Source organism: Eutrigla gurnardus, assembly GCF_963514095.1.
Source record: "Eutrigla gurnardus genome assembly, chromosome: 15".
NCBI classification, from domain to species: Eukaryota; Metazoa; Chordata; class Actinopteri; order Perciformes; family Triglidae; genus Eutrigla; species Eutrigla gurnardus.
This window is the reverse complement of record NC_139938.1, coordinates 17,276,560-17,296,117: the sequence shown is the minus strand read 5'-3', so window position 1 is coordinate 17,296,117 and position 19,558 is coordinate 17,276,560. Positions and strand designations below refer to the sequence as shown.

The window sequence follows — 19,558 nt, the reverse complement described above, 5'->3', positions numbered from 1 at the left end:
CATGACAACAAGCTCTCCCCGTCTTCGCCGTGACAGCTGCAGGTCACGACGACGAGAGCTAACACGGCTTCCTGAACATCCGAGGCAGAAGAACAGGGTCACTCTCCATTATTAGCAGCTTTTTTTGCAGAGTCGAGGTGAATATATAATAATAATAATAAAAAAAAATCCTATAAATGTATAAAAGCCTGGTGTTTGTGGTTTTGTAGGCAACACACTCCTTTCACTTCCTCCATCAGGTGAAATGCATCGACGTTATGTAAATGGAGCTCCATTTATGTCGATGGCGTGTGTCGAAACATCTGTGCTGAACTCCTGTTCAGTGTTCGTAGCTGTGCAGGTGTCAAGTGTGAGAATTATGACATTTCCCCAAAAAAACGTCCGCCCACCACATTCACTCAGGGTCTGGATGGAACCGTTATGCACTTGAGCTAACTTAGCTCCAGCGCTAGTGTGTGAGCGGGTGAAGGGTAACAGGTCTTACCTCCGGCGATGTCCTCTTCCAGCAGCTGGATCTGCAGGTGGAAGATCTTCTCCTGGAGGTCGCACAGGGTGTGTTTCATTTTCTCACGCCGCGTCACCATGTAGCACAGGTTACGCACCTGAAAACACAACGTCACATTGGAGGTCATGTGACACAAATCAAAACAACAAAGACGACACACAGAGGGACTACAGGTGGAAAATAGCATAGAGAATAGCTTGGAATACAATAATTACAAATAAATTAGGGCCGTTTTAGGCTCCTTCAGCTCATTGTTTTGGTTTTATGGCACATTTTCTTTGTATCTCCGTTACTAGTGTAACGATTCATGAGATGCATCGATGAATCAGGATTGTCAGTCCTGCCGATTCAACTACATCCATCTGCTAAACTAAATAAATAGAATTAATCGCTTTGGCTCCACCAATAATCGATATAAATGCGTTAAATCTTATGAATCGCGATTCTTAATCATGATTCATGTTTAAGAGAGACGGGTAGAGAGACAGACAGACAGACAGACAGACAGACAGACAAGCTTCGACTCGATCATCTGGCAGCTGTAGTTGTTAAATGCCAACAAAATCCCTTTATGTCCTGATAAAACAGCCGTTCCAGAGAGAAGACACTCATGTTAACTCCAGGATTCACACGCAGTCACACATTGACCTCTGACTGACCTCTGACCTGCAACGCTACCAGTCCCTCCAATAGCTGGCCCTGATGTCGCAACAAAGCAGATACCAGTCTCACATACACATCTCATTTCATATCGCCATGGCGATGCACATCACGATATCGCACGCGTTCTAGTAATTCAGTTAATAAATAACATCTATATGAAATAACCACGTTTTTGTACTCTTGTGTGACTTAAATTAAAAGTACTGAACATTTAACGAAGAAAATAATAATAATCCGATTTTCTCAGAGATTTGAGTTAGTCGTGTGCTTGTTATGAATTTCGTCTCGATATATGATTTTCATCACGACACTGAAACACTGAAAGTCGATGAATTCATTGTATTCAATCTTTATGGTTAATTTCTCGCATGAAAACATAATATTAAAAAAAATATCTGATTCAAACTTAATAAACACTAACAGCTTTCCTACCCAGATGCATTATGGGAATGTGCAAGTTGTAGCCTCACTGTTCTGTAAGAGTTTCCAAGGTCAAAGGTTACTGCTTCGCTTCTACTCATCGGTGCGGTTTGTTGGGTTCAAACCAAACACACATTTAAGAACAAGACAAATAATTGATGATCTCTAAAGTAAAGCAGTTGTTTTTTTGGGGGAGGAGGGTTATATACTGCACATACCGTCCAACACATCACCATGACAACAAAGTAACTGCAGAGAGGGAGGGAGGGAGGGAGGGAGGAGGCAGGGAGGGGAACTAATTGGGTCCAAGCCAGAACACTTGAATCCCAAACTAACAAGCCAGGAACGGGATCGCTGCCAACTCTCACAACGGTAAATCAGTAATCATGTGTCTCTAACCACATCTGTGTGTGTGTGTGTGTGTGTGTGTGTGTGTGTGTGTGTGTGTGTGTGTGTGTGTGTGTGTGAGCTTGAAGATTTGCCATGGTGCTAATGGGACAGGACAGGCTGTGTGTGTGGAGCGTAGGAGGGCGCAGATTCAGGTATGAAGAAGGCAGGAAAGGAAGGGAATGCAGATTTAAGAAAAGGAAAACAACATCACAGACGGGAACTAGAGTCTGAACTGTTCTTGTGTGTGTGTGTGTGTGTGTGTGTGTGTGTGTGTGTTTATCCGTTGGTCTTGATGGATTCGTCAGCACGGCCTATCTGACCCATTCCATCCCCGTTAGAGCGCCGCCGCGGATAAAAATAGCTGCTCAACTGGGACACGATGTGCCGAGCCTGGCTTTGATTAGGACACTCTGCATGTGTGTTGTTTTTAAAAAACAACCACCTCGGCGTGGACACGTGACAGAAGGAGCGCAAAGCATGATGGGAGGTGAAGAAGAGGGATCCAAGGCGGAATGACGACTTTCTCTTTGAACAGGTGGAAATGTACTTTTAGATTTCACTAAATGTACAAATAAATAAATGAATCACACTGTGTGGGGTTTCACATTTTCCACCACAGATATTTGGGCTTAAAAAGATTTCCAAGCTCGGTATTTTTATATATATTACATATATTATATTACTGCAGTATGTCTTTATTCTGTTATTCTGTTGCCCCGCACATATCCTTTGCAAGATCAAATATCTCCAATGTAATTAAGTATTATTTGCTCGGCTGCAAACACAATTTATCCAAGTCTTGAGAGGCGTTAGACATCAAAAGCAACAAATGTGTTGAAATATAAAAGAAAAATATGCTTTTTAAAGGGCTACTTAAATATTTAAATTGTCAGATGTGTTGATTTTCTGTCATTAAATAACCAGCAGGTAAATAACGTATGCATTCAAATAGGAAATTCATCCAAAAAACACGTCAGTGAGTGAGTGAGTGCATCTCTATGTCTGTCCGGAGCTAATTTTGGCCTTCCACTGCAGAAATCTGCGTTAGATATGAGTTGACTGATCTTATGGGCTGCATACACCAGAGTTTTAATGACGTTAACACCCGTCCTCAAACAAAATCAGACTTTTGAGATGAAGTATGAATGGAATCTGGTTCCTTTGACACAAAGCAGCCTCTGACCTTTGCTCTCCTCCCGGCACTGACACATATCACCCAGACAAACTCATCTGTACTGTCTGGCAGGTTTCTGATTCCTCTTTAACTCCATTCGTCTCCCTCCGAGTCCGTTCATTCATGCTGAGCAGCTATCCGTCTCTGAATCAGCAAACGCAGCACTTCCTCCGTCGTCTCTGCTCCCGATTACGGATTTCTTTTCTTTCTCTTAAAATCTGTTTGATAAAACATTCCACACCTGTCGACACCGGGGAGATGCAAAGTGAGAGGAGGGTTTGTGTTTACTCAGCACCCAAAGGTGATAAAAATGAGTTTTGGCAAATTTGCAAATTAAGCCTTGAAGACCAAAAGGACACCGAAGCACAAAAGCACTTTTCTGATGTCATTGTTCTCCTTCTGATGAAAGAGTTTCGGAAAGTACCAATATTTGTATTTATTTCTATACAGTCTGGTGATCAGGAGGGACTATTTGTCTCTGGATATCTCTTTTCTTCATGCTGGAAGCAGGGGAGGTGGAAGAATATAATGTCTGCACTGAACAGGAAATTACATGCTCAAAGATATTGCATTACTTTTGAAATATGTCGCCTGTTAACTGTTCCAAATCCATCTTTTTCTTGACCAGGCACGTTAGATTATGACAGAATCAATGTGACATTTGACATTCATTCATTTGGCCACTGTTAATTAAACTTGACAGGTATTTTAGTTGTTTTTCTGGGGGGCGCAGGTTGAGTCCAAAACACCGGAGGAGACAGGAATATGAAAATCAAACAAATCCATTAAAATCAGGAATCGGTATTCCTGCTTTTCTCCCTCGAAGCCTCAATCTACTACCTCCGGGTCATCCACCTCCTTCCTCCCAGGACGAGTGAACCCGCCCCCCTTTCTATCTCCTCCGTTCCTCCTTTAATACCAGGACGAACCCACCTCCCTTTCTATCTCCTCCGTTCCTCCTTTAATACCAGGACGAAACCACCTCCCTTTCTATCTCCTCCATTCCTCCTTTAATACCAGGACGAACCCACCTCCCTTTCTATCTCCTCCGTTCCTCCTTTAATACCAGGACGAACCCACCTCCCTTTCTATCTCCTCCGTTCCTCCTTTAATACCAGGACGAAACCACCTCCCTTTCTATCTCCTCCATTCCTCCTTTAATACCAGGACGAACCCACCTCCCTTTCTATCTCCTCCGTTCCTCCTTTAATACCAGGACGAGTGAACCCACCTCCCTTTCTATCTCCTCCGTTCCTCCTTTAATACCAGGACGAACCCACCTCCCTTTCTATCTCCTCCGTTCCTCCTTTAATACCAGGACGAACCCACCTCCCTTTCTATCTCCTCCGTTCCTCCTTTAATACCAGGACGAAACCACCTCCCTTTCTATCTCCTCCATTCCTCCTTTAATACCAGGACGAACCCACCTCCCTTTCTATCTCCTCCGTTCCTCCTTTAATACCAGGACGAGTGAACCCACCTCCCTTTCTATCTCCTCCGTTCCTCCTTTAATACCAGGACGAACTCACCTCCCTTTCTATCTCCTCCGTTCCTCCTTTAATACCAGGACAAACCCACCTCCCTTTCTATCTCCTCCGTTCCTCCTTTAATACCAGGACAAACCCACCTCCCTTTCTATCTCCTCCGTTCCTCCTTTAATACCAGGACGAACCCACCTCCCTTTCTATCTCCTCCGTTCCTCCTTTAATACCAGGACGAAACCACCTCCCTTTTTATCTCCTCCGTTCCTCCTTTAATACCAGGACGAACCCACCTCCCTTTCTATCTCCTCCGTTCCTCCTTTAATACCAGGACGAACCCACCTCCCTTTCTATCTCCTCCGTCCTCCTTTAATACCGGGACGAACCCACCTCCCTTTCTATCTCCTCCGTTCCTCCTTTAATACCAGGACGAACCCACCTCCCTTTCTATCTCCTCCTTCCTCCTTTAATACCAGGACGAACCCACCTCCCTTTCTATCTCCTCCGTTCCTCCTTTAATACCAGGACGAACCCACCTCCCTTTCTATCTCCTCCGTTCCTCCTTTAATACCAGGACGAACCCACCTCCCTTTCTATCTCCTCCGTTCCTCCTTTAATACCAGGACGAACTCACCTCCCTTTCTATCTCCTCCGTTCCTCCTTTAATACCAGGACGAACCCACCTCCCTTTCTATCTCCTCCGTTCCTCCTTTAATACCAGGACAAACCCACCTCCCTTTCTATCTCCTCCGTTCCTCCTTTAATACCAGGACGAACCCACCTCCCTTTCTATCTCCTCCATTCCTCCTTTAATACCAGGACGAACCCACCTCCCTTTCTATCTCCTCCGTTCCTCCTTTAATACCAGGACAAACCCACCTCCCTTTCTATCTCCTCCGTTCCTCCTTTAATACCAGGACGAACCCACCTCCCTTTCTACCTCCTCCGTTCCTCCTTCCTCCTTTAATACCAGGACGAACCCACCTCCCTTTCTATCTCCTCCGTTCCTCCTTCCTCCTTTAATACCAGGACGAACCCACCTCCCTTTCTATCTCCTCCGTTCCTCCTTCCTCCTTTAATACCAGGACAAACCCACCTCCCTTTCTATCTCCTCCGTTCCTCCTTTAATACCAGGACGAACCCACCTCCCTTTCTACCTCCTCCGTTCCTCCTTCCTCCTTTAATACCAGGACGAACCCACCTCCCTTTCTATCTCCTACGTTCCTCCTTCCTCCTTTAATACCAGGACGAACCCACCTCCCTTTCTATCTCCTCCGTTCCTCCTTCCTCCTTTAATACCAGGACGAACCCACCTCCCTTTCTATCTCCTCCGTTCCTCCTTTAATACCAGGACGAACCCACCTCCCTTTCTATCTCCTCCGTTCCTCCTTTAATACCAGGACGAACCCACCTCCCTTTCTATGCCAGGCCGAGATAATCAGCGTTACGAGTGTATTAACTGCCTCTCCCTCACCTTCACACCGGACGGCTGCCTCACCCTCCTCCTTTCTCTCTCTCTCTCTCCATCAGTGTGTGTTAGTGCCTCTCTAGGTGTCTTACACTTAAGGCGCGCACACACACACACACACACTGAGCGGTCAGCAGAGCACTGGCTGTCATCAACCACTAATTACTTCTACAGGTGTCTGGCAGGAGGACACCATGCCCTGTGTGTGTGTGTGTGTGTGTGTGTGTTTGTGTGTGTGTGTGTGTGTGCGCGACAGAGAGAGGGAGGAAGTGGCTACTTTTCCATCAAAATATTGCACAAATTGAGCACATTTTCAAGTAAAATACAGATTTTCTGTTACATAAAACCACATTTTTGACCATTAGCGATAGAAGCATTGTGATTGGTTCATGTACTGAGTCGTGATTGGACGATATGGGATTTTATCTCGCATCGATCGTGGTGAATTTCCATCATCTGGATAATCGTATATATCATCACAAGTAACCTAAAAACAGATGTCTAGCTCAAAAAATACATTATAAAATGTATTGATCCTTTAGTTATGAACCATATGATATGATGTTGAGTTATTTTGGACAGGAGACGTTTTGACTCGTCTAGAGTCTTCCACTCTTTCCACCTGAGCAATTAAAACTTTGTTGTCATTCTATTTTGGACTATTTATCACACGATTTATGCATGACAACAGGTGGATGGAAACGTGTGTTTTAATGAGCGCCTCTGTGGCGGTGTGTAGGTGTGTGTGTGTGTGTGTAGGTGTGTATGTGTGTGTGTAGTTGTGTGTGTGTGTGCTGCCGCGGGCGTTGAGGCGAGAGCTACGTCACAACTAATTCCCAAACGGATCTCTGAGAACGAGATAAACCCAGTGGGAGCAGAGAGGGAATGCATGTGTGTGTGTGTGTGTGTGAGAGACTAAAAATGGATTTCATGGTATTGACTAAGTGATATGTGACTCATGTGGTAAATGACTGTGTGAGAGAGAGAGAGAGAGGAAGAGAGACACTAAAGATGCGAGGACGAGAACATTCTCGGGGTGTTTTATAATGAGTCAGAGCTCTCGGTCTGAAAAGGGAAAAGTGTTGGAATAATCTGAAAAACAAACAGAAGGAGATAACAGTCGCTCCTCCAACTTCCTCCCAGCTTAGATCCATATTGACCCGACCCTCTCAGCTGCAAACCTGCACCGCTTACTAATGAGCGCCATCGACTGCTCATCGGCCTTGAAACAGCCAGACGCCACTGGGAGGAAGCAGCCGGATAAAGATGGTGATTATTGATCTTTAATTGGCCCGATATCACCCCAAACCCGATGTGGAGATCCTGGGTTAATTACTAACAAGACAATCCCAACTGGAAGAGGATTCAACCGGAGTGTGCGGACGGCTTGTTTGTCAGAGGGAGAGCTCACCAGACGGCTGATCAATGAGACTAATCTATTAGCGTCATTATCGAGCTTCGTGTTGCACGTTCCACATCTGCATTGATTATCATAGACAGCTTAAATCATTCAATCAAAGATAATCTGTTTTCACCGCGATGATGAAGAAATCACGATAAACACAAAGGGACGCTTATCGGCACTGATCTCCTCCGATTCACATAAATGCCGATTCTCAGAACGGATCCCGGGAATTTAAAATCACTGAATAATCCACACACGACAGCAAATACAACCCTGTTGAAGATCTCTGATTTGAAGGTTTGATACCGCACTATATTTGGCAACTTGCAAGGTTTTTTTTTTTAATCGTAGAGCATTTTTGTCACACTGAAACAATACGAAGCATTCAGACTTATATGTGATTTGACTGATGATATGTTACAGAAAACAATGATACTGCTGATTAACTGCAGAGAACATTCCTAACACAAATGTCTCGTAAAGCTCCTCCTCCTCCTCCTCAGTCTTCAACCAGAAACATGTAACACCCCGATACCCTCCACTGCCAAACCAAATAGTCTAAAAATACCTGCCGGAGAGACAGAACGTTGGTGAATCTACAGCCAGAAAAGAAAGTTATCTCAACAAGGAAGCACATTAAGAAAACGCAAATTAGATTTTAATTATGGTGGGTGGAAGTATCCGACCCCCACTTGGTGCTTCTTTCCCTTTTTTGTCGCATTACAATCTGGAATTAAAATGGATTTAATCAAAATCCGTGAAGTGAAATTGGCTAAATGACGCTACAAAACATTAGCTTTTTATTTCTGCCAATTGCAATCACGTTTCAAGAATCATAAAAGTGGCGTTCATTTGTGAAGATTATCCTTGAATAAAAAAATAAATAAAACATGTGTTAATAACAGGTTTGTTTCCCTCGGAGCTTATTTTCTGCAATATCCCAAATCCAATGTGGAGGGAAGCGGTGCGAAGCCGACTTCCAGGGTTGGCCTTGAAATACTGCTTCATCCCTGCACCGCTCCGCTACTTTAAAGCAGAGTGAGCACCAAGGGATTAATGTCAAACAAGACCCTGTCGATGCTTTTATTTTGGCGGGCTGGGTGAAGTGGATATCAGGGGAGCAGAATGCATTACTTCAGGTCTCCAGTTGCTGCTTTGACTATCCGTGTGTCAAAGGATTGATTTAGAAATGCTATTATTTTTTTATGAAGCACAAAATGGTTTTAGGCCAAAAAAAAAAAAAAAAAAAAAAACACAGATCTCAGATCTGCTGCTGTGTAAGAGAGCCTGCAGGCTGTTGGTTGGTTACTTCTGTGAGGGTTAAACAAAACAAACCACGGTGAAGCAGCCTTCAGCTTTATGCAACACCTATCTGGATCAAACCTTTAAAACTTCAAGGCTCCAGACCTTTCCGTGCATTCATTGTTTCCTGCTTATACTCTCCTCAATGTTGTCTCCGACCTTATGTAAAGCTCTTTAAAACCTCTTTCAAAGAAAGAGACGTCTCTGCATAAACAGACTGTATAAAAACATGAAAAAGAAATGTGGGTTGGCTATGAAAGCAGACCTTGGCAAGCGGGAACACACGTATCTGTGCCGTGAATCGTAAAAAGACCTTCAGATAACATTTAAGCTACCTGGAGGATGGAGTGGCTTAGTGTGAATTTGTTACCTTCCCACTGTAGTGCCCTTCAGAGGACCCTAACGCAGTCGGCCACTCCGCTTCACCCGCTGATGCTGTCGGAGCACAGAGCAATAATACTTCTCACAGCAGGGGGGGGGGATCCTTAACTACCGGGCACCACCCAAAATAGATCGGAAGCATGGAAGGTGAGATAAGAGGAGCAATATCTGGAGTCAATAAGCCTGAATGTAAGAGTGATATTACATTTCTATGTCCTGTCTACTGAAGGACCCCCCCTTCCACCCCCCCTACACTTTTTTGTTTTTCGGTCCAGAAAGGAATGCAGTTATCTGCCGGTTTACTCTCGAGGTCGTTTCAATCCTACCTCTGCTGCTGGAAATATAAAACATCATTTATTATTAAAAGGAGAGAAAGAAACAAATAAACAAACCTCATCTAATATGCACAGACAGAAATATGGAAGTCCAAATGCAATCTTGAACCCAGAGCTACACTTGTAGGGGATGTGCTCCTTTAAAAATGTCCCCGAAAACTACAGATTTAAGCCACAGCAACCTTTTATTCCACCTGAAGCTAAATGAGAGAATTAGTTTGGGTCTTGGGAAGATAAAAACTTTCAAAAAACAGAGGAGGGCTAACTCATGAATAGCACATGAGGAGAGAGAGAGACTTAGAAATAAGAAGAAAAACAGAATAACCCGAGAGCAGAGAACGAGGTTAACCATCGGGAGCAGTTTGGGGTTCGGTGTCTTGACCGAGGACACACGTGGACGGTAGACGCTGTTGAGGAAAACTTCCTCTTCCTTCATTCCCTCCATCAGAGACAACAACCAGCCAATCACAGTTGTTGTGGGCGGGGCTTCACATCCTCTATCGCATGTAATTAAAAATACATTTTCTCAGGTTTTAGCAGGTGTTCCTGAATTGTTCATTTTCCTGTTATTATATGTTAAATATATGTAAAAATCCCTGTCTTTCAAATGTATGATGACAGAAGAAATCATCCAATCATATGAGACCTAGCGACCGGCGAGCCTCACAGGTCATATAAAAGCTCACTTCATCAGTTTGTGGATCTTCATAGCAAACAGGAATATGTAGAGTTAGGAAGACCTTCATCTCTACAACAAAGGTGATGAACGTTGGGAGCTTCACGTCCTGATCCAACAGCTATCACGCTAAACTTTAAGCCCGCCCACTTTTTAGTGGTCCCATCAAAGGCGAAGGATATGATCACAGTACAGAAACTAAACTTTCATCTACGTTTCACACGGATACATAATAGAGATATTTAATAAATATGCTCCTTCACACATATTTGTGTGTTCGTGGTAGACGTACAGAGGAGGGAGGGGAGAGAGGATTAAGGGCATCTGAAAGAGACAGGGGGGGGGGGGGGGGGGGGGAGTCAAGGAAGGATGGAGGGAGGAAGGAGAGAAGGGAGGAAAGAGGAGAAAGTGGGTCAGACGGGCAGACAGACAGACAGTGGAGGCGGCTGCATCTGCACCGGCTAAACCCACACACACACACACACACTACATGATTTATTAGCTCCTGCTCGTCAGTCACTGACAGCGTGGCCACGCCCATCTGGGATCCATGGCAACATCGTTCTCCAATCAGAGCTCACGGTTGTGTGTGTGTGTGTGTGTGTTTCCTCCGACGTCACATGTATCTCAATAGAATTAAGGGGTCCTATCACCTTCTTCATCCCCGTACGTGTGGAAACATTTACAAGTATGAGATTACATGTGTGTATCAACACACACACACACACAGACACACACACACAGACACACACACACACACACACACACACACACACACACACACACACACACACACACACACACACACACACACACACACACACACAGAGTAAGGGGAGTAAGTCTGGACTTCTGCCAAGGCAATAAACTCTAAATAAACCTTGTGACACCGACACTCTGCACCCATTTCTCCCTTCATTCCTCTTTCATTCACATGCTCCTATTTTCTTTTTCCACTCTGCTCCTCCCTTCCTCCTCGCTGGCTCTCCTTCATCCATCTGCCCGTCCTCCGTGCTCCATCCTCTCTTCTTCTTCTTCTTCTTCTTGCCTCCTCCTGTCTTTCCCTCCTTTCACCCTTCTTCCTTCAGGTTCCTCGCACACGCTTCACGTAAGAACAGAGAGCGCGATAAACACACAGAGTTTAATTAAAGTGTGCACATGTCGCACTAATGTCTGACAGCAAATATGTAAAGATCAAATCCCGGCTATGAAAACCTTATTACGCCAAAGCCCACTGGATTGAGGTTTTATTGGACAAACTGTTTCATGTCAGCAAACAAAACAGGATTTAGGGAGGGATTAAATTGTCTCCAAAATCTCACTTGACAATGTTTCCAGACAGCATGGATCGCCTGTCTTGCATGCAGCATGCATAAGCCCCGACAGGATTAAAGAAGGGACCGCTTTGAGCTTTTGGATATTTTGGAGTTCGTCTTTCCTCGAGGAATCCGGCAGCAGGAAATGATGCGTTTTCCATGAAACCGTCTCTACATTTCAGATTGGATTTTTCTCATATTCTCAGAATGAGGAAAAACCGTTCTGATGCTTCTTCTTGCTATTCTGCAGAGTGAACGAAACAAAGTGAAACTGAAACCAGATTTTCTAACTGCACCGACTCCTTCCTTTAAGATGATTTAGTCAGAATGAGCTGCTGTTCACGGAGGTTATTCTGCACACTAAATATGACATTTTAGATCATTCAAAGGGACGGACGACGAGCGGTGGTGGCCTCGAAAGATATATTTCTTCACAAAGTGTTTGACTGGATGTTATTGAACCTTTGTACAATAATTACATAAGGAGTATAACAACGCCATGAATGAGAGGCAGGTGGATACGAGTTGAGGGCAGTTTCTTTTCATTCATTTCTCATTTAAATCAGGCAAGATGGAGCAGCAGTCAAAAGACTCAAAAGGATGGAGAAAGACAAAGTCTGGATGAATATGTGATATAAAGAAGTCATAATATGATATAAAAAAATAATAATTCTCCCTGTTAACTAATTTTTGCTTCAGTTTTTTTTTTTTTTTTAATGTATATTAAAAGTTATTTTACGGCGAAGTTTCGGGTAAAAATTGATGTTGCAGCGATTGATGTTGGATTAATTTTGGTCGCCTGCTGACGTAGCATGGGTGGAGGTAAAGAGAAAGAAGAAGGGAAAAAAGGTATTTTCAGGTCTGTTTTGGGTGTTAATTCTGAAATAATAGAGGGTTTGTAAATGCACACAGACCCTTCTATGCATCCGAAGATGCAGGACGAACAGCGGCTGCTACGACTTCACCTGTTTGACGGTAAAAGAGGTTTTCTCTCCGTTCACCTCCTCCAGGGAGGGGGAAGTCGTGGAAGGAAGTAGATCAGACTTGAATCACACTCAGCAGCAGGAGAAGGCCTTCACACAGCATGGAGCGAAGCCTAATTGGCTCTGTTTTATTGCCTGGGCAGCCCGGGCTAAGTGGAGGTCTGAGGAATGTGTTTGCAGATGCTACAGGCTGCTCAGCAGGGAAGCTGGATTCCATGACGCTGGAGAGGCTGGCCGGGACCCGGATGATGGCGTGTGTGTGAAAGTTGCTTCATGGTGAAACTCGTTCGGGGGGAAGTGATGGATTTGTTTTGGCTCTAACAGCTGACTGGAATCTCTGAAACCTCCCAATTAGTTTCAATTTATTGTACTCTGGATTTACAGACTCGGGACAAGCTTCCCCGGCGGAGGGAGAGCCGGGGTCGGACGCCGCTCGCTGCCAGCTGCTTCAGGTTGGCTCCGGAGCATAACGGCGAGTTAAGCAGGCGATCATGGAGGAAACATCAGCCTGGATATTTATGACCGAAGCGTCAGCATCGTCTCTCCTCCTCAGAGCAGAGTAAACTCCTCGTCCCGCCGCTGACAGACCTGAGGTCGCCGGTGGTGATTCCAGCGCGTTGCTCTGGGCTTCATTAATGCGATGCGGTGAAATTGTTAATGAATTATTGAAGGGTTGTTAAGTGTTCTGTGTGATGACGGTCGTTTTATGTGAAGAGATTTTATTTGCCCAGCGGATGATCTTAGAGAGAACGACCTGATCACTAAATATATCTTTAACATTAACACATTTTTTTGTTTGCAGCACGTTTAGAGCTGCGAACGAGCAAAGTGATGAATTCATTACGCAGCGACGCCGCAAGCAACACGTCAAGTTTGTATGAGGAGGTGGTTTTTGGTCACTTCAGTCAAAGCTGAGTCATTATCAGACTGTCTGGAAGGTGAAAGGTTAAACCACCACATTTCAACAACGCTAAAAACAACAAATGAGGACTAAAAGAACTGCAAACATGTGAAACCACAAACGTTGATGCTTCCACACTTTATGATTCTTCACTGACACCCTGAGAAAAAATGCCCGTAATAAAAGTACCATGAGCCGTCTTATAAACGGCTGCTTTCTGCAGCCGTGAAGAGCCTCATATTGCAGCCAGTAAACACCCGGGTCCAATAAATGCCTGGTCAAGAGACTGTTTACACTGTGGGCCATAAAACCCTCACAGAAACCAGTAAAGGCAGCCATGATAACATCACTGTCTCTCTCTTATTTAAACTGGACACAGTTAACGATCATGTAATAACACATGCTGCTATCGGGAGACGTTTGTTTGTTGCCTTTGGTTCTGAGATCTGACGTTGTCTGTGGTTGATTCCACGGAATAAATTAACTTTAATAAAGTTTTACTTTAAAAAAAACAACTAAATAAATAGCCTTTACTTTCAAAAAAATACTAAATAAATAGCCTTTACTTTAAAAAAAATACTAAATAAATAGCCTTTACTTTCAAAAAAATACTAAATAAATAGCCCAATGGAAAGTCATTCTGAGTCCAAATCTAATTCAGGACCTGTCTGTCTCTACATGTCAGCCCACACCCACACACACACACACACAAACACACACACACACACACACACACAAAACAATACACACAGTGAAAACACACTGCGAGGAAAAAGGCAGTAAAACTTAGAGGAATCAATAAATCTGGAAGGTAGAAAAAAAAACTAAATCTTTATCCGCCTGTAAGCCACTGTAATCAGAACCCAACCTGATTGGCTGCCTGCTGATTTCATCCAAACCAAAATGCCCTTCCTGTTTCTCTGCCGTCTGCGTGGTTAACTACACATGTTGGGGTCCTGAATTGTGGAAGTGAGAGGGAGAGAAGGTTTGAAAATGGACTGTGTGCAGTCGATCGATGCATATTTATCCTTCCAGCTGCCTTCAGCAAAATGTCCAAAGAGGTGAACTGGGGACGAGATGTCTGTTAACCCGTTTTTATGTGACCATCAGGCTTTTTGAAAACGCTCCAGGTCTGTCTGCGCTCTCTTTCATCGCACCATCGTTTGTTTCAGAGTTGTACTGGAGCCATTAAAGTCGTACTGCTGGATCCACTCTCTGATGGCTGATTATTATGATATTTAATGCACATTTCACTGCAGCGGGGTAATGCTGCAAACTCTAACCTGTAGGCCTGTTGTCGGGGGGAGGGGCCAGTCTTCATTTAAAAAAACACTAAGCTGGTGACAGAAAAATGCAATCTCTAAACTGATAAATCTACGATTAATAAACCCGGAGACCAGCAGGTAGATATCCGGGTTCATTAGTAGAGGCCAAAACACGAGTGCAAAAAGCATTAACGGGTCTGACAGTGCAACGCTGAAGTCAAATTAGATGCTCATATCTTATTTCCCCACGCTCACGCTTCCTCTTAATCCTACACACACACACACACACACACACACACACACACACACACACACACACACACACACACACACACACACACACACACACACACACACACACACACACACACACACACACACACACACACACACAGAAGGCTCTATTTAAGTCGACTGCATTGACAGGAGGTGCTCGGAGGAGGCCATTAAATCGGACCTCGGAGGACGGCGTTTTGCCACCGAGGTCCTGTGAAGTGAGGGTTTTACGGTGGAGTTGCGGCAGCGTGTCGGCCGAGAGACCCCGTTGTAAAATATTAAAGGCCCCGGGTCGACAGGGGGGGGCCGCCCTCATATCGCTCTCATTACTTATTGACGCCCGTATCTATGTGTAGCGCCGCCAGCGAGCTTGTGAGCCGGAGCGGAGATGGTTGACATGGAATACTACACACGCAGCCAGAAATAGACTGGATGCATACATTTACCTTCGTACAGTAGTACTATATACGATACAGTGTTTTTTCGGTTGTGTGTGTGTCGCTAAGCCTGTGTGCATGTGTGTTCTAAATAACTGTATTCATGCGTTCAGGTTGCATGTAAGCTTATCGGTGTCTGCCAAAGCGTGCATTCAATTTCATGCATATACATGTTTGCACAAGTGTGTTTTCACGCATGATTACTGTAGGACATGTGTGTGTGTTTGTGTGTGTGTGTGTGGGGTCGGTGTGTGTGTGTTCCGCTATGCTCCTCTTATTGTCGCATCAATTTGATGCAAAAAAAAAAAAAGGTTTAAATTCCTGTGAATTATTTACTCCTGCAGCAGCCTCCGCACCTGTACTGGCCAAGTGTGTGAAAACATATACCACACACACACACACACACACACACACACGTATGTATGTATGCACACACACATACACACATACACACACACATGTATGCACACACACATGGTGCAACAGCATGCTGACGCACAAAATTATACAGCCGAAGCAGCTATAAATATTTATCCTTCTTCCGCCTCATATTTATTTCATCCAACAGAGTTCATATCAGAGGGGGCAGCGGGAGAGTGAGAACATCCAGGGAGAGGAAGATATATATATATATATATATATATATATATATAGAAACAGAGAGGTGAAAAGAGAGACGGTGTTGATAGAAGTGAAAGTGTGCATGGGACAGATGGACCTGTGAGGAGAACATGAAGAGAGGGTTTGAGCTTGAAGCCACTCAGGAGTGCTATTGTTGCGTATCGAGCAGTCTCCTAGCAGCAGCCAATCGAAACGCTGGACTACCACGACACTTAGCTGGGATAAAAGGCGGCCTGGTCCGGCGTCCCGCTGGGCTGCAGCGGCCCGGGCAGGAAATGTCACGGAGAAAATATCAATCCCCGTTTCCAAAAATAAAAAGTCGGCATTCGAAAAAAAAAAAGTTTCATGTTGCTCCTCGAGGGTCAGCGACACCTCAACGTCTCCATGGCAACAGAAACGAAACCAAACGTGCTACAAAGCTCGATTGATCACCTGCGTTTGTGTTGAAAGCGGAGATCAGGGGAGAAAAAGCAGGTCAAAGCTTGTCAAAACTACCCACAATGCAACTTGGGTGCAGACAGATTTATCATAATCACATATTCGGTGTAGATTTATGCCTCGGGGGGGGGGTTTACCGAAGGCAATGAACTATTAATAATGATAATTTCGAATGCTGTTAATAAGGAGCGAGCGCTAGTTACGAAGCCTCATCGAATTGTCTCGTCACATGATCAAATGACGTAGCAGAAAGAGCGTTAAACGCCACAAACTATCGTAGGACTTTCACTCAGGAGGCGGCTGTTCGTGTCACATGTGAAACCAAGTCTACGTTGAGGTTTTGTTCCCAAGTTAATTTTCAGTTTCAGAACTTCCAAATTCAACGGCGTTATCTGACTAGTTATTAGTCGTATTAGGAAAACAAATATGATGAAGTATATTTGCTATAATTATAGCACGCAGCATGTCATGTAGCGGCTACAACCGACGGAGCGGCTTCTCCGTAAGCTTCGAAGCCTCGGGCTTTAAAACCGCGGTGGATCTCGACAGGCGAGTGATCGGAGCTCGAGGCTACCTGAAGGTGTGAAGCCTGTTCACGCCTCATGCAGCCGGATCTCCCCTTAAGCGTAGGGAGCACTGGATTAAAGAACCTGATCCGAAGATTAGACTTATTATTATTTTAATACCTTTAATAAGTTATTTTGCTCCCGCAGGCGATAAAGGTGGTTGTTTGTTTGCTCTCCGCAGCCTTGTTGCAGTAACTGATGTTATGTTTCCTGCTATTCATACTTGATTTTAAGTGTTCCTTCTTTGTAAATTGGGTCAATCTATGTGTTCAAATAATCTAATGAGTGCTTTTTGTTGTTGTTTTACTCCTGCTGATATGTGTTCAATCATGTGATGTTCATTTGCTCATGAATTGCTTTGCAACAAATGAATGAGTGCCAAAACGTTATTTCTCCTAAATTCACTGTGATTTAAGATTTCATAGCAGCTGCAGTGTAATCATATAGCATGCATGTGTGTCTTGTATTAGGCAACAATGAAATGGTGCTGAGAGCGAGCCACTCCCAAGAAATCCATTCAAAGTTGTTCAAATTGCACTTGGCCCCATAAAGCCCTTAACAACTAAACCTGACCTTGGTCAGGAGGGAGGTTAGCACCTACTGAGATAGTGAGTACACATCTCCATGAACATAAAGCAATACCAACGTGATTTTAAGCTCAATTTGTTTGATTCAAACTGTGAAATGTGCCGATAAATCCTCCTGGATGGGTACGGTTACCGTAGTGACGTGTTCTGCCTTTCTGTAAAAATCTATACGTCCAAATCCCATCAATCACAACGTTTTCTTTGGGAAGTCTGGGAAGTCTCTCTGGAGAACCCATCAGCGAGTGTGAACGCGGGCCAAGAGAAAGAGAGCTCGTAAAGAAAAGAAACTCCGGCGAGAGTCTCCGTTACTCCGCTGGTCACTTTGGGAACAAGCCAAGCGTTTCCAGGTCCTTCCTAAAGACGACACGTGAAACCTGGCGGGCTGGTAAAACACTTAGAGTGACAGTCGACTGTGAGGCGGACAGAAGAGAGGCCCCTCGTCTTGGATCCGAGTCCCCCCCCCCCCCCCCCGAAGCATCTTGGAAGCAGACACGACTCAGATGAAGAAAAAAGAACGCGTTGTGTTGTGAGCCAGTATTAGGTTTGGAGCCGGGCTGTGTGTGGGGAGCCAGGTTGACGTGGATCCAACAGGGTGGGTCTGTCTGCTGCATGACTCGGCCTGTCTGGCCCGCAGCTAGAACAACCCCCCCCCCCCCCCCCCCCCCCCCTCCTTTATGTGTGTGTAAGTGTGTAGGTGTACAAGTGTATGTGTGTGTGTGTGTGTGTAAGCAGTGCCTCTGTCGGTATGCATGCGGGTGATGAATGATTTTGTATGTGTGCACATGGAAATGGTACTGGAGCATGTAAGTTGACATTGCTGTGTGTGTATAAATGTGTGTGTGTGTAAGAGAGAGAGAGAGATGGATAACCAAAGAGGCACAGCATTAGTCGGTGTCTTTCTTTCCACGTCTCTGTCCTCTCGCTGACCTCACCTAACGTTGCGTAACAGCAGAGACAGTTCGGTGCCAGATGAGCGGCTGGCTGGGTGGGTGTACGACAACGCCCGCGGGGGGGGGGGGGGGGGGTGTTGCTGGAAGGGTGTCAGGAGGGTGCGAGAGGTTAGGTGGAGAACAATGAGATGGATGGAATGGTGAGAAATGAACTGAGTCACATGATAAATCGCTCACGACGCTGCAAGTCTCCCCCCTCATCCGTCTCCCTGCTGCAACTGGACTGACTGTGGTTGGTTTGGAAAATACAAATGACTTTGGTGAGAAGGAAAAGTCACAGAGTACACACACACACACACACACACACACGCACACGCACACACACACACACACACACACACACACACACGCACACGCACACGCACACACACACGCACACGCACACGCACACACACACACACACACACACACACACACACACACACACACACACACACACCATTATACCAGGACAAACTCTCTAACGTCTTGGTTTGCAGCCTGATAATAACTGTATTGAAGTTTCAAATCTTTTCGTGAGAGTAATCTATATAAATATCGTGAGAAAACGCAGAGTATCAGAGAATTCATGAAGTTACAGTGAAGTGAAAAAAGGGTCACGATGAATAAAAAAAATAGAAAATGACTGAATGAATAAAGCATGTGTTTCGAAAAGAGATGATTTAAGTAATGAAATAAAAGTCTGCAGAAGAGTCCAAGGTTGTTTTCTTTATGTGGTTCAATCTGTCTGTTATTAAAATAATAGAATAGAGAGCACTTGGAGAAGATTTTCTTTATTGGGTTATGTGGATCTTGGCATTCATGAATTGTGGATTTGAGTCCAAACAAGCTGCAAACATTGCAGGAAATCCATAGATGTTAGGATTCTGAGATCATAAAGATGCAAGCCAGCCTGTCAAACGATGGATTTTTTTTTTTTATTATCTTTTTTACTTTAGCTTTTTTTCAGTTTTGGAAAGTTCTTGAACATTTCTCTAACGAGGTGGTGTTTTTTTTCTTCCCCCTGATTCTTTGCTTT

The 19,558-nt window shown here is 44.5% G+C and overlaps 1 protein-coding gene across 2 annotated transcripts in view; it reads right to left on the bottom strand.

The window, feature by feature from the left end:
* Nucleotides 1–19,558, bottom strand: part of jade2 (jade family PHD finger 2) — a 115,086-nt gene that overhangs the window by 27,467 nt on the left and 68,061 nt on the right. For both annotated transcript variants that reach the window (XR_014598441.1, XM_084029362.1), the window contains exon 11: nucleotides 485–602. Coding sequence is in view for 1 of the 2 variants with exons in the window: in XM_084029362.1 (XP_083885488.1) it covers nucleotides 485–602 (118 nt within the window). In the remaining variant the exon portion in view is untranslated. The remainder of the gene's footprint in view (nucleotides 1–484; nucleotides 603–19,558) is intronic.